The 16,007-nt window shown below is 42.7% G+C and overlaps 1 protein-coding gene across 1 annotated transcript in view; it reads left to right on the top strand.

Moving 5' to 3' along the window:
• The first annotated feature begins 11,421 nt into the window (after positions 1–11,421).
• Positions 11,422–16,007, top strand: part of aldh4a1 (aldehyde dehydrogenase 4 family, member A1) — a 32,269-nt gene continuing 27,683 nt past the window's right edge. Inside the window, exons 1-3 of the mRNA XM_059952033.1 lie at positions 11,422–11,627; positions 12,897–12,990; positions 15,819–15,911. Coding sequence (XP_059808016.1) covers positions 11,587–11,627; positions 12,897–12,990; positions 15,819–15,911 — 228 coding nt within the window. The 5' untranslated portion in view covers positions 11,422–11,586. The remainder of the gene's footprint in view (positions 11,628–12,896; positions 12,991–15,818; positions 15,912–16,007) is intronic.

Raw genomic sequence — 16,007 nt, 5'->3', positions numbered from 1 at the left:
ATTGTAGGCATCCACCACTCGAATAAACAAAACTTACTCCTCACATCCCCTTTGAACCTAACCCCTATCACCTTCAATGCATACCCTCCAGGATTAGATAATTAAACCCTGGGAAACACATACTCCCTGTCTATCTATACTAACATAATCTTACAAACCTCTATCAGATCTCCCCTCAGCCTCTGCCTATCCAGAGAATCCAAGTTGATCTAGCCTCTCAGAATCAGGTTCATTATCACTGGCATATGTCATGAAACTTATTAGCTTTGCAACAGCAGTTCAATGCAATACATAATATAGAAGAAAAAAAATCAATTACATTATATGTATACATAATGAATAGATTAAAAGTTGTGCAACAGCAAACAATATTCATTCAAAAAGTGAGGCAGTGTTCATGGAATCAATGTCCATTTAGGAAATGGATGGCAGAGGGGAAGAAGCTGTTCCTGAATCGCTGAGTGTGTGCCTTCGGGCTTCTGCACCTCCTTCCTGATGGTAACAATGAGAAAAGGGCATGCCCTGGGTTCTGGGGGTCCTTAATAATGCCTTTCTGAGACACCAGTCCTTGAAGATAGACAATAGGTGCAGAAGTAGACCATTCGGCCCTTTGAGTCTGCACTGCACTGCCATTTTGAGATCATGGCTGATACCCGGTTCCTGACTTGTCCCCATATCCCTTGATTCCCCTATCCATAAGATACCTATCTAGCTCCTTCTTGAAATTACCCAGAGAATTGGCCTCCACTACCTTCTGAGGCAGTGCATTCCAGACCCCCACAACTCTCTGGGAGAAGAAGTTTTTCCTTAACTCTGTCCTAAATGACCTACCCCTTATTCTCAAACCATGCCCTCTGGTACTGGACTCTCCCAGCATCTGGAACATATTTCCTGCCTCTATCTTGTCCAATCCCTTAATAATCTTATATGTTTCAATCAGATCCCCTCTCAATCTCCTTAATTCCAGCGTGTACAAGCTCAGTCTCTCTAACCTCTCTGCGTAAGACAGTCCAGACATACCAGGAATTAACCTCGTGAATTTACGCTGCACTTCCTCTACAGCCAGGATGTCCTTCCTTAACCCTGGAGACCAAAACTGTACACTGTACTCCAGGTGTGGTCTCACCAGGGCCCTGTACAAATGCAAGAGGATTTCCTTGCTCTTGTACTCAATTCCCTTTGTAATAAAGGCCAACATTCCATTCGCCTTCTTCACTGCCTGCTGCACTTGCTCATTCACCTTCAGTGACTGATGAACAAGGACTCCTAGATCTCTTTGTATTTCTCCCTTACCTAACTCTACACCGTTCAGATAATAATCTGCCTTCCTGTTCTTACTCCCAAAGTGGATAACCTCACACTTATTCACATTAAACGCCATTTGCCAAGTATCTGCCCACTCACCCAGCCTATCCAAGTCACCCTGAATTCTCCTAACATCCTCATCACATGTCACCCTGCCACCCAGCTTAGTATCATCAGCAAATTTGCTGATATTATTTTCAATGCCTTCATCCAAATCGTTGACGTAAATTGTAAACAGCTGTGGTCCCAATACCGAGCCCTGTGGCACCCCACTAGTCGCCACCTGCCATTCCGAGAAACACCCATTCACCGCTACCCTTTGCTTTCTATCTGCCAACCAGTTTTCTATCCATGTCAATGTTTTCCCCCCGATGCCCTGAGCTTTGATTTTACCCACCAATCTCCTATGTGGGACCTTATCAAATGCCTTCTGAAAATCGAGGTACACTACATCCACTGGATCTCCCCCGTCTAACTTCCTGGTTACTTCCTTGAAAAACTCCAACAGATTAGTCAAGCATGATTTACCCTTGGTAAATCCATGCTGGCTCAGCCCAATCCTATCACTGCTATCTAGATACGCCACTATTTCATCCTTAATAATGGACTCTAGCATCTTCCCCACCACCGATGTCAGGCTGACAGGTCGATAGTCCTGGGTACTTTGATAGCAAGTGCCCTGTAAACCAGGCAGCATCCTAGCAAACCTCTTCTGCACCATCTTCAACACCTTAACATCCTTCCTATAGTGGAGCAACCAAATATTGGCTAAAGAGTACAGGGAAGTTTGAAGTCATCTGTTGTTCATGGTACGCTGGGGAAAGAAAGTATCAAGATGATGAGGATATGTAAAGTGATGAGATTTGCCAAAATTTAAGGTTCCACTTCGGCTGGTACAAGGAACGGATCAAATTTAATGGATGGGAACTAATTTTAAGGATAAAGCTGAATTGTGAAATGCTTCAGAATGTTGAAACAAACAGAAATTAAATATCTTGGTGTGTCATAGTGAACAAAACCTTCAAGATGTAATGCCAAGAATCATCAGTTTTTAAAACCATCATCTACATGTTATAAAGCAAAGGACAATCAACTGAAGTAGCTGAGTTTTGCATTTTTAAGGATCTGGAAGTTATAAGAAACAACAAAGCAAAATATGTGCCACTAAGTACATTTTCCCTCCCCTTTTCAGTATTTCAAAGTGCCATTCTCTATCACTGACAAATAGAAATACAGTATACATTGCCTCCTCACATCTCCCAATGACCCAGATTTGATTTTGAGTCAAGGTACGACCTATGTAGAGTTAGTTACATTCTTCCTGGGACAACATGGGCTCTACTGAAGTACTCTTCGCTTACTCCCAATCTCAAAGATGTGCTAATGGGTTAATTGGTTACAGTAAATGGCACAAAGAATCAAAAGGAAAATTAGTGAGAGTAGGTTGTAGGGACAAAGAGGAATAAAACAGAGGGAATTGCTCTTCTAGGAACTGACATGGATTTAATAGGTTGAATGGCCTGTGTTGTAATAAATATGACCCTTCTCACAGCACCTTCCATGCACCCAAATGGAACTTTAAAAAATTTTGATGTAACTTTTATACCATCTTGATTCCCACTTTTCCAGACACATTTTCCACTTGAAGAAACAACTTAAACTTGCATTTTTAATGTAACATAATACTCAAGATGTGGTCTGTACATTAGGAAAATGTGTTGCCCGAAGAGTGGTAATTTCTTTCACTTACAGTAACTTCAGTTTTCACACATCATCTATTTACACCTCCCTTGGATGGTAATAGGTCACTGGTCTTCACCGAAATCTTTCAATTGACTGTCAGGAAAGGGAAAGGGAACAGGCAGCCAGTACAGAGTATCCCTGTGGCTGTTCCCCTCAGTAGCAAGTATACTGGCTTAGATACCGTTGGAGGGTATGATCCACTGAGGAAAGCTGCAGTGATCGGGTCTCTGGCTCAGAAGGGAAGTGGGGAGAAGAGCAGTGTAGTACTGATAGGGGAATCCATAATTAGGGAAGCAGACAGGAAATTCTGTGATTGTGAAAGACACTTGCATATACGTTACCTCCCAGGTGCCAGAGTCAGGGATGTCTCAAATCAAGTCTATAGCATTCTATCGGGGGAGAGTAAGTAAGCGAAAGTCATGGTACTTACTGGTATCAATGATGTAGGTTGACAAAATGAGTAAGTCCTAAAGACAGAATATACAGTTAAAAAGCTGAAAAGCCGGTCCTCCAGGGTAGTAATCTCTGGTTTGCTGCCTGTACCATGCGTCAGTGAGGGCAAGAGTAGGATTTGGCTGATGAATACGTTGTTGAGGGATTGGTGCAGATTGGGCTTCAGATTTTCTGCATCATTGGGATCTCTTCTCATAATCATAGAATAGTACAGCACAGAAAAGGCCCATCAAGTCCATGCCAAACTATTAATCTGCTTCGTCCTATTGACCAGCACCTGGACCATAGCCCTCCATATCCCTCCCATTGGTGTACCTATCCAAATTTCTCTTAAATGTTGAAATTGAACCCGCATCCACCATTTCCACTGGCAGCTCATTCCACCCTCTGAGTGAAGAAATTCCCCCTCATCTTCCCCTTAAACATTTCACCTTACACAGAAGACTAAAGGCAAAAGTGATTCAGGAACAGCTTCTTCCCCTATGCCATCTGATTCCTAAATGGCATTGAACCCATGAACACTACTACACTTCTTTATTATTTCTGTTTTTGCGCTATTTTTGATTCTGGAGGAACGTTGCCTCATTTTTTAACTGCATTGCATTTGTGGTTTCTAAATGACAAACTGAATCTGAATCTGAACTATTTAATAAACATATATATATTCTTATTGTAATTGATTTACTTTTCTCCCCTGAATTATCAGGTATTGCATTGTACTACTGCCGCTAAGTTAACAAATTTCATGACATATGCCCGTGATATTAAACCTGATTTGGATTCTGACCTCTGGTTCTAGACCCACTCAACCTGATTGGAAAAAAACCTGCTTGCGTTTACCCTTTCTATACCCTTCATAATATTGAATACCTCTATCAAATCCCTCATTCTTCTACGCCGTCCATCCAAATATATACGTCTATCCTTCGCTTGCCTTCGGAGGACTGAGATTTCGTGGCTCTGGAGTTGGGGTGGCGGGGGGGGGATCGGAGGTCAGTGTCCGGGCAGGAGATCTGTGTGCCATGGGAGATGGAAGATCTAAGGCTATGTGCCCAGAGACCAAGATCTTTGGGCACAGAGCTTGGAAAAAGCAATGCAATGGACTTTTAACACTGTGAAGTGGAGACATCTCTTTCTCCCTTATTAGGGGGGGGGGGGGAGAGAGAGAGAGAGAGCCTGTGGTATGTCAAATACTAAGTGTACTAGCAGTCTTTGGGTTACTACTGCAAGTCTGTGTCTTTGCTGTTGCCTTGCTCACGCTTGAGTGCTCAGTGGTGGGTGCCGATGCTTTCTCTTGCTGGTAGGGGAAGGAGGGATTGTTGTTTACTGCCATTTACTCACGGGAGGGAGGGGAACTGGGAGGACTTTGGGGTTCTAACATTTATCTGTTATTTGTTCTTTGGGGGCACTCCTCCGATTTAGCGGGTGGTTGCAAAGAAAAAGCACTTCAGGATGTATATTGTATACATTTCTCTGACATTAACTGTACCTTTGAAACCTTTGAACACTGAGCTACCAGTGCTGCCCCTCCTGCTACCAAGTCTCACTAATGACTATGTTATAATTTCACTGGCTGATCCATGCCCCAAGCACATCCTCCTATCCTACAATACTGCTTGCATCGAAATATACACAACTCATGAACATTAGACCCCTATACTCAATATTGCAATTCCTAATTTTGTATGTAGGCTTAACCACATCTTTCCCCACACCACTCCATTATCTGCTCTGTTGCTCTGGTTCTCATCATCCTGAAAGTCTAGTTTAACCCCCTCCCCCACCAACCTTCCAGCACTAGCTAATCTTCCCACAAGGATATTAGTTCCCTCCAGATCAAGTGCAAACTGCCCCTTCTGTATAGGTCGCACCTTTCCTGGAAGAGGGCCTAATAATCCAAACACGAGGAAATCTGCAGATGCTGGAAATTCAAAAAACAACATACACAAAATGCTGGTGGAACACAGCAGGCCAGGCAGTATCTATAGGGAGAAGTGCTGTCGACGTTTCGGGCTGAGAGCCTTCGTCAGGACTGACCGAAAGGAAAGATAGTAAGAGATTTGAAAGTAGTGGGGGGAGGGGGAAATGCGAAATGATAGGAGAAGACCGGAGGGGGTGGGATGAAGCTAAGAGCCGGAAAGGTGATTGGCGAAAGTGATACCGAGCTGGAGAAGGGAAAGGATCATGGGACGGGAGGCCTCAGGAGAAAGAAAGGAGGTGGGGGGGGGGGGGTAGCACCAGAGGGAGATGGAGAACAGGCAAACAACTAAATACGTTGGGGATGGAGTAAGACGGGGAGGAGGGGCATTAACAGAAGTTAGAGAAGTCAATGTTCATGCCATCAGATTGGAGGCTACCCAGCCGGTGTATAAGGTGTTGTTCCTCCAACCTGAGTTTGGATTCATTTTGACAATAGAGGAGGCCATGGATAGACATATCAGAATGGGAATGGGACATGGAATTAAAATGTGTGGCCGCTGGGAGATCCTGCTGATCCAAAGATCTGGAATCTTCCTTCTGACACCACCTCCTTAGCCACATGTTAAACTGTATGATTTTCCTATTTCTGGTCTCACTAGCACATGCATTGGTAGCAATCCTAAGATTGCACATCTGGAGGTCCTATCTTTTAACTTAGCACCTACTCCCTGAACTCACTTTGCAGGACTTTGTCACCCTTGCTGACAATGTCATTGGCACCAACCTTCTCCTTCTGGGGATGTTATGACCTGTACAAAAAGGATGGGCTACACCTGAACCCGAGGGAGACCAATATCCTTGCAGGAGGGTTTGCTAGAGATGTTGGGGAGGGTTTAAATGGATTTGGCAGGGGTTTGGGACTGATAGGGCTGAGGAAGGGGCAGTTGGTATACAACTTGATGCAGTGTGTCGTGAGACTGTGAGGAAGAATAGACAGATGATAAGGCAAATTTACAGTCAACAGGATGAGTTGGCAAAATTGAAAAGGGTGATGAATACAGGATTGATGGTGTTATATTCGAATGTGCGCTATATAAGGAATTAGGAAGATGATCTTGTAGCACAATGGCAAGAATGGTGCTTTGGGCATCACCGAGCAGTGGCTGAAAGAATATTATATGTATTCAAAAATCCACATTGTATCGAAAGAACAGGTAGGTAGGTAGGTAGGTAGGTAGAGAGGGTGGGGTGGCTCTGTTGGTAAAAAAAAAATGAAATCAAATCCTTAGAAAGAGGTGACATATGATTGAAAAATATCAAATCCTTGTGGGTAGACTTTAGAAACTGCAGGGGTAAAAAAACCCTGCTGAGAGTTGTATACAGGCCTCAGAACAATAGCCAGGATGTAAGGATACAAATTACAACAGTAGATCAAAAAGGCATATAAAAAAGAGCCATGTTGCAATATTCATAGGTGATTTCCTAATGCAGGTAGATGGGAAAATCAAGTTGGGGCTGAATTTGGATCCCAAGAGAGAGAATTTTTAGAATGCCTATGAGATGTTTTTATAGAGCAGCATGTGGTTGAGCCAGTAGGGTATCGGCTATTCTGGATTGGGTGTTGTGTGTTAAACTAGATTTGATTAGGGAGCTTAAGGTAAAGGAACTCTTAGCAGGTAGTGATCATAATATATGGACTTCACCCTGCAATTTGAGAGGGAGAAGTGAAAGTCGGCTGTATCAATATTACAGTAAATGGAATTTTAGAGGTATGCGAGAGGAACTGGCCCAACATGATTGGAAGGGGATACTAGCAGGGGTGGTGGCAGAACAAAAATGGTTGGAGCTTCTGGAAGCAATTCGGAAGGCGCAGGATAGCTGCATCCCAAAGATGAAGAAGAATTCTAAAGGAGGTATAATGCAACCAAGGCTGACAAGGACAGTTCAAAACAGCATAAATATAATAAGAGGCCATATAATAAAGCAAATATTAGTGGGAAGTTAGAGGATTAGGAAGCTCTTAAAAACCAACAGAAAGAAACTAAAAAGTCATAGGAAAGGAAAAATTGAAATATGATGGTAAACTAGCCAATAATTAAAAGAGAATAAAAGTTTCATCAGATTAAAAGAGAGGTGAGAGTGATTACTGGTCTACTGGAAAATGATGCTGGAGAGGTAGTAACGAGGGACAGAGAAATGGTGGACAAGCTTAATAAGTATTTTGCGTCAGTCTTCACTGTGGAAAACACCAGCAGTATGCCAGAAAGTCAAAACGTGTCTGGCGACGTAAGTGAGTGTAGTTGCTATGACTACAGAGAAAGTGCTTGGGAAGCTGAAAGGTCTGAAGGTAGGTAAATGATCTGGACCAAATGGACCACATATCAGGATTCTGAAAGAGGTGACTGAAAATATTGTAGAAGCACTAGTAATGATCTTTCAAGAAACACTAGATTCTGCAATGGTACCAGAGGACTGGAAAATTGCAAATGTCACTCCACTCTTTAAGAAAGGAGGGAGACAGAAGAAAAGAAATTATAGCCAGTTAGCCTGACTTCAGTGGTTGTGAAGATGTTGGAGTCAAATATTAATGATGAGGCTTCAGGTGACTTGGAAGCAGGCCAAAGTCCACATGGTTTCCTTAAGTGGAAAATCTTGCCTGTCAATAGAATTCTTTAAGGAAAGAAGTTTAAACAAATGAGAGTCAGTGATGCTGTTTATTTAGATTTTCAGAAGGCCTTTGATAGTGTGCCACACAGGAGTCTGCTTAACAGGAACCCATGGTATTACAGCAAAGATACAAGCATGGTTAAAAGATTGTCTGACTGGCAGGAGTGGGAATAAAAGGTGCCTTTTCTGGTGGTGACTAGTGGAGTTCCACAGCGATCAGTGTGTTCTTTTCATATCAGATACACGAGTAAAGATGTCTAAATATAATTATATAGAGGTGATACCACATCTGGAGTATTGTGTACATTTTTGGTGTCCTTACATAAAAAAAACATTTTCTTTCTATAGATGCAATCCAATGAACATTTGCAGGAATACTCTTATGATGGTGGATTTGTTGTCAGAGTTGGGATTGGAAAGACAAAGCCTGCAGTATCCAGGGTTTAAAAGAATAAGCGGTGATCCCACAAAAACTTACAAAAATTCAGGACTAAACAATGTGGATGTAAGGAAGATGTTGGCCACTAGATGGTGTATTCACTCAAAGATTATTGATTATTTGGAATTAACTATCCTGGAGAATAGTGAGTTTATTCAAAATAGAGACCAGTTGATATTCAAGCACTCAAATGACATGGGGATAATGCAGAAAGATCTGACATGAAACCTCCAAAGGGCCAGACAACATTTCCTGGTTCCAATTAAAAAAAACAAGAAAAAAAAGAAAGCAAATACTCAGCAGGTCAGGCAGCATCTATGGAGAAAGCAGCAGAGTCAACAATCAGAAAGCAACTTATCGGGATGCATCACATTTTGGTATGACAACTGCTCTGCTCTGGACCATAAGTAATGGCTGAGAGTTGTGAACACTGCCCAGTTCATCATGAAAATAAGCCTCCTCTGTATTGACTGGCTACAGTTCCTTCAGCCTTGGGAAAGCATCTGACATAATCCCTCCCACCCTGGCCACCCTCTTTTTTACCCCACCCATTGGGCAGAAATACAAAAGCTTGAGAAACACATATCACCAGGCTCAATGACACCTTCTGTTCTATTATTTACAGACTCTTGAACAGATTTCCCATACACAAGCTCTTGATCTCTCCATTTACCTGGTCAAGGCCCTTACACTTTATTTTTATAATGGCACTGTGCTTTCTCTGTAACATCAGAATATAGAACTATACAACACAGAACAGGCCTTTCGGCTCACAATGTTATGCCAACCTTTCAACCTATTCCAAGATCAATCTAGCCTCAATCAGACGTAGCCCTCTATTTATTTTCCATCCATGTGCCTATCTGTTAAACGACTCCAACATATCTGTCACTAACACCATCGCCGGCAGTTCATTCCACGTACCCACCACTCTGTGTAAAAAACCTACCCGACATCCTCCTATACTTCCCTCCAAACATCTTAAAATTATGCCCACTCATGTTAGCCCTGAGAAAAATGCAACGGCTATCCATTCTATCAATGCCTCTTATCTTATACACTTCTATCAAGTCACCTCTCATCCTCTTTCACTCCAAAGAGACAAGTCTTAGCTCACTCAACCTTTCCAGGTAAGAGATGCTTTATAATCCAAGCAGCACTCCGGTAAATTTCCTCTGTACCTTCTCAAAGCTTTCACATGCTTCCTATAATGAGATGACCAGAAGTGAACATACTATTCTGCAGCCTAATCAGAGTTTTACACATCTGGAATATTACTTCCTTACTCTTGAACTATATCCCACATTGTTTTTGCTTCCTTTAATATGATCTCAATGGACTTACATATGAAATAAAGTTTAAATGGCATGCAAAGAAAACCCTTTCATTCTATCTCTGTACATAGAACAGTACAGCACAGGAACAGGCCCTTCAGCACACAATGTTGTGCCGAACCAGCTGAAAAGTAAATAAAACAAAAACACAAAAACTAATCCCTCCTACCTACATAATGTCCATATCCCACCATCTTCCTCATATTCATATGCTTATCTAAATGTCTCTTAAAAGCCTCTAATGTATTTGCCTCTACCACTATACCAGGCAGTGCATTCCAGGCATCCACCACTGAGTAAAAAGCTTGCTGCCTCTCACCTTCAATGCATGCCCTCTGGTATTATAGATATTTCTACGCCAGGAAAAAAATACTCCCTGTCTACTCTGTCTATGCCTCCCATAATCTTGTAAACCTCTTATCAGATCACCTCTCAGCCTCCGCTGCTCCAAACAACCTAAACTTATCCAGCATCTCATGATAACACATGCCCTCTAGATCAGGCAGCATCCTGGTAAACCTCTTCTGCACCCTCAACATCTTTCCTATGGTGGGGCAACCAGAACTGTTTGCAATACTGTACTCCAGATGTGGCCTAACTGGAGTTCTATGAAGTGGGGAGGATCAGCGAGATCTTGGGACCTGTGTCCATAGGACACGCAAAGCTGCTGTGCAGGTTGAGTGTTGTTAAGAAATTGTATGGTGCATTGACCTTCATCAACTGTGGGACTGAGTTCAAGAGCTGTGAGGTTAAGTTACAGCTAAGACCTAAATGTTAGTTAGATCCCACATGGAGTACTGTACTGTGTTCAGTTCTAGTCACCTCACTACAGGAAGGATGTAGATTCTATAGAGAGAGTGCAGAGCAGATTTACAAGGATGTTGCCTGGATTGGAGAGCATGCCTTGTGAGAATAGATTGAGTGAACTTGGCCTTTTCTCCTTGGAGCATTGGAGGATGAGAGGTGACCTGATAGATGATGAGGCATTGATCGTGTGGATAGCCCGAGGCTTTTCCCCCAGGGTTGAAAAGGCTAACATGAGGGAACATCGTTTTAAGGTACTGGAAAGTAGGTACAAGGGAAATGTCAGAGGTAAGTTTTTCCACACAGAGTGGTGGGTGTGTGGCATGCACTGCCAGCGACAACAGGGTCTTTTAAGAGACTCTTAGGTACATGGAGCTTAGAAGAATAGAGGGCTATGTGTTAGGGAAATTCTAGGCAGTTTCTGGGGTGGGTTATGTGCTTGGTACAACATTGTGGGTCGAAGGGCCTGTAGATTTCTATGTTCTATGCAACATAATCTCATGACTTGAACTCAATGCCTCGACTTGAGGGTCGAAGGGCATGTTTCAGGTTAGTTCCAAGTGTTTCTGGATCGATACTTTGCTTCGCCTCAGTGACTGTACCTGCTGTCCCCTTGCTCGCTCAGCGTGCTCTGTGCGCGCCACCCGCGGCTCCGCCTTGGCGCTTCTCATTGGCTGTCCGAGTGAAAGCGCGAACCCAATTGGTCACTGTCGGTTTCGCCCCGAGCCGCCCAGCGCCCATTTCTTGCGCTCGGAGCACGAAGATAAAATCACGGGAGGCGGGGAAGAGCTCCGCGGGACGTCGCCGTGAGGGCATCTGAAGTGGAAAGGCGGCCTTTTGGTCTGTTTTGCCTCGTCCGCAACGCCGGCTGACGAACAGGGAAGGGGGGCGTCTCGCGAGGCTGTAGTGAGCGGCAGCGCCATGTTGACTCTGAGGCGACTCCTGGCCAAGGGCAGGTCAGGGTGAGTGTCAACTTGAGGCCAAGACCATGTGGATGCGGAGGAAGGAAGTTGCAGTGGGGAGGGGACGCGTAGCTCTGCCCCTGGAAAGGAGGCCGCCTTCCGACGTCGCTCTGCGATTTCCCCGAGCCTTTCCTCGGTCAGGTCCCTGGGCAGAACCAGGCAATTATGTGCGTGTAGCAGCGAACCTGACCAGCTAACTTCAGACCACCCTCTTAATATCCCTGGACCTCAAGGTCGTTTCTTAGCGCAGTCGCAAGGAATAGTCCCCGCTGATGTTGCGATGCTGAAAGATTGATGAACAATTTGCAGAGAAAGTGGATTGGAGAGGGTAACTAAGGGTGGGATTGGCAAGGAATGTCGGTTGGAGATTTTATTTAGGCGTGTGCAATGTAAAGTTGGGGACAAGTGGATTTCAGAAGTTGACCAATTGTATATAGGACAATAAAGTGGGTTTAAACTGCAGATGGAATTAAAAAGTTCTGCTTACACACACCAACAGAACTGGAAGAAAAGAAAGATCCAAATCCATGAAAAAGTAACAGTTAACTTTTTGTGTCGAAAGTTCTTTATCAGAACTGTCAACACTCTTAAGAATTTTAAATGTTTCAAAATTCTGCTTAACTATTTTTGAAGGTAGAAATAAAAGGGGTTAAGGACATAATAGTGGTGGTGGTGGGGGGGGGGGGGGAGACTGAGCAGGAGTTACTGTTTATCATGACTCCAGTGTGTAAGGCTTTAAGGATAATTACTGGTGTAGTCCAGTCAGTTGTGTTCCAAATACGCTCCTAATTGAAGGAGATAAGATGTTTATAACTGAGGAGAATAATTGGGAGAGTGTTGGGAAGGAATGTCAATAGTGACAAGAAGCATATTGACAACTGCAGAAATGACAGGGTGAAAGGAAGTGCGGAAGGGGAGTCAGCAGTCATGAGGTTTTTTGTCCATGGCAAATATAGATCAAGTTCACTTTTTGTGGGTTAATGGAATGTAGCTAAGTAAGGGAGAAGTTGTAAGAGTATCTTTGCACCTAAGAAAATGAATTAGGAAGACACCCTAATGTAGCACAGAGAAATGCAAAGGTGTTTAGTGATAGTTGGTCCTGAAGACACAGTATCTTCCAAACACAGAATGCATGAGTATGTCAAAGAGAATTATAAAATCACTTTGTTTCCATTATTTTAAGGTTATGTAATTATATTTATTATTTGAAGGGAAGTTAAATTAGTTGAATCTTAACCTCCAGTTTGACTGTCTGACCATTTGTTGCAGATTCTGCTTGAAACACACAGCTGCAGTTGCTGTAAAGAATGAACCAATCCTTGAATTTAAACCAGGAAGCTCAGAACGGCAAGCTCTACAGAAGGTATGGTCAAAGCTTTACGTAGTAAACTTGTAGTATTTGTATAATTGCAACTCCCACAAGCAATACAGGATGTCTTCAGTATTGTAGCTAGTCCCTTGAACAGAACAATAAAAAGTTATTTCTTTACAAAGCTGAAGATCACTAGGTCAATCAATTGTGTCTGATCTGTGAGCAATCCCATTTCCCCCACTTATTTCTTGTAACCTACTCACTCATATTCTCATTTAACACCCCTCCCACCTACACTTAGTGGCAATCTACAGTTGCTACCTAACTTGCCAATCAGCATTTCTTTGGGATGTGGGTGAAAATTGGTGCACATGAGGAATCTCACATGGTCACAGAAAAATGTGCCAATGCTTGTAGCTGATGGTAAATACAGCTTTCAGAAAACAGTGTGTTCTTAGCTTATAGTATGCTTACCAACAGAACTGCTCTATGACAGATTCCATAGCATTTGTCTTGTACCTGGCCCTGACAGACTTGGAAATCAAGGGCACTTAAGTCAGAATGCTGTTTCTGGATCTCATTTTGGCATTCAACACTATTGTCCCTTGGACCACAGTGAACGAACTCCTACTCATCAATCTAAATACACCACTGTGCAACCGTTGGACTTCCTAACCAGCAGACCTCAAAGTCAGGATGCAGAATCGCTCCTCTCTCCCCATCATCCTCAACATGAGTGCCCCTCAGGGATGTGTGCTGAGTTCAATTACTGTACATTCTGCTCGCACGTGACTGCGCGGCCAAACATCCAAGCAATCACACTGTTAAGTTTGCGGATAACATAACAGTGGTGGGGCTCATCATCCACAATGATGAGATGGCCTGCAGAAAAGGGGTGGAAGAGCTAGCTCAAGGTCTGAGGTCAGGCAAATAATATTTTCCTTGATGTCAACGAGACAAACTTGTACCCTCCCCCTTTACATCAGCGGTTTAACGGTGGAAACAGCAGTTTCAAACTCCTGGGAGTGCTTGAATCGCCCAGTCTCTCTATCTCAGAACGTATCATAGGCAATCAAAGTTCAAAGTAAATATAGTATCAAAGTACATATATGACATCTTATATAACACTGAAATTAATTTTCTTATGGCCATTCAGAGTAAATACAAGAAACACAATAGAGTCAATGAAAGACTGCACCCAACAGGAAGGACAAACAGCCAATATGTTAAAAAAAACAAACTGTGTAAATAGAGAAAAAAATATTAAGCAATAACAATTGAAAACATGAGATGACGACTACTTGAAAGTGATTTCATCGGTTGTGGGAACAGTTCAGTGATGGAGAAGTGAAGTTATCCACTTTTGTTCAAAAGCCTGCTAGTTGAGGGGTAATAACTCTTCTTAAACCTGGTGGTGTAGGTCCTGAGGCTCCTGTACTCTCCTCCTGATGGCAGAAGAGAACTAGGCTTGAAAGGTAAGGGTTCTTGATAACAGATGCTGCTTTCCTGTAACATTTCTCTTGTAGATGTGCTCAACGTTGGGAAGGGTTGTATCTGCTAACAGGAAAGATCAGCCCCTTTACTTCCTGAGGAGGCTGAAGAGAGCTTGCGTATGAACATCTGTACTCATGTCATTCTACAGATGCACTGTAGAGAGCATCCTAACAAGCTGCATCCTGTATACTATGGAAACTGCACTGTGGTGGACAAGAAGGCTCTACAACAGGTCAAAACTGCCCAATACATCACTGGTACCAGCCTACTTGTCATCAAGGATATGTATATAGAAAAGTGCTGGAAGAGGGCCAATAATGTGAAGGATTTCACCCACCCTACTTGTAGACTTTGTCCCACTCCCATCAGGGTTCAGGCTACATAGCATCCATGCTAGGACCAAAAGACTCAAAAACAGTTACTTTCACCAAACAATAAGGCTGATCAACACCTCCACCCACTAACAAGCCCTCCACGCCCTCAGCTGCCACGACAATTATTTTCTGTTAGTCGCGTATACAGACGCTCTTGTGCCTAACGTCACTTTATGGACATACAATCAATGTATGTATATAAGCTATCTTGTGTATTTATATTTATGTTTTTTAATTATTGTTGTTCCTTATTGTGTTTATTTTGTGTGCTGCATTGGATCCGGAGTAGCAATTATTTCATTCTCCTTTACACTTGTGTACCTGGAAATGACATTAAACAATCTTGAATCTTGAAAGATCAATGCCTACGTTGATCTTTGAGCTGCTAGTAGTCATCTTCTGTTATATTGACAAAGTGGAATTAATTGTAATATTATCAATGATAGTTACAACACATCATTGCTGTAATGATTTTTTAAAACAGTTCTGGTACTGTATGTTCCTAGCTCTTTCTGAGAAACTAGCTATTATAATTTTATTCTGGTTGGTGCTCACAGTCCTGGGAGACTGATAAATTCTAAACTGAGCTAATCTCATGTCCTGTCACTGTTGTCATATTCACATCATTGCATTGTAACCTAAGACTAATTCAGATAGTCTGTGTAGTCCTGAGCTCTAATTATGCATAACCCTGTCCTTGCCAACCTAAATGTGACTTCACAGTTTGCAAGAAGGCTAGGTAACTAAGGTGTAATCATGGGTACAAGTTTGAAAAGCTTTCTGGAAGATAATGGAGTGTAGGCCATGATGGCTGCAGATTCTACATTGAAAATGTGTTGGCAAGAAGAAAATATATGGCAGATAATCAGAAGAGTGAGGGTAGAAGTGGATCTGAAAGCTAGGTCTAGTTTGGGGATTGGGTAGGCACTTTATGTTCTGATACACAGTACAGCAATTTTAGATATTGCCCTCCCATGATTCTGATCTTTGATGCGATTGTCCTTTCATTAGGCTCTGAATGATTTGAAGGGACGAACACTTGAAATACCATGTGTTATTGGTGGCGAGCGTGTCTGGACTAAAGAGATACGACACCAGCTATGTGTGAGTATTGAAGTTAATGAAAGGTTGATTCGAATTTACCATATTTGGAATACTTATGAAGTTCGCCATAGAATTGCCTTTATTCTGTAGCAATGC

Source organism: Hypanus sabinus, chromosome 27 (genome assembly GCF_030144855.1).
Source record: "Hypanus sabinus isolate sHypSab1 chromosome 27, sHypSab1.hap1, whole genome shotgun sequence".
NCBI lineage: Eukaryota > Metazoa > Chordata > Chondrichthyes > Myliobatiformes > Dasyatidae > Hypanus > Hypanus sabinus.
This window is presented reverse-complemented; position numbering and strand designations above follow the sequence as displayed.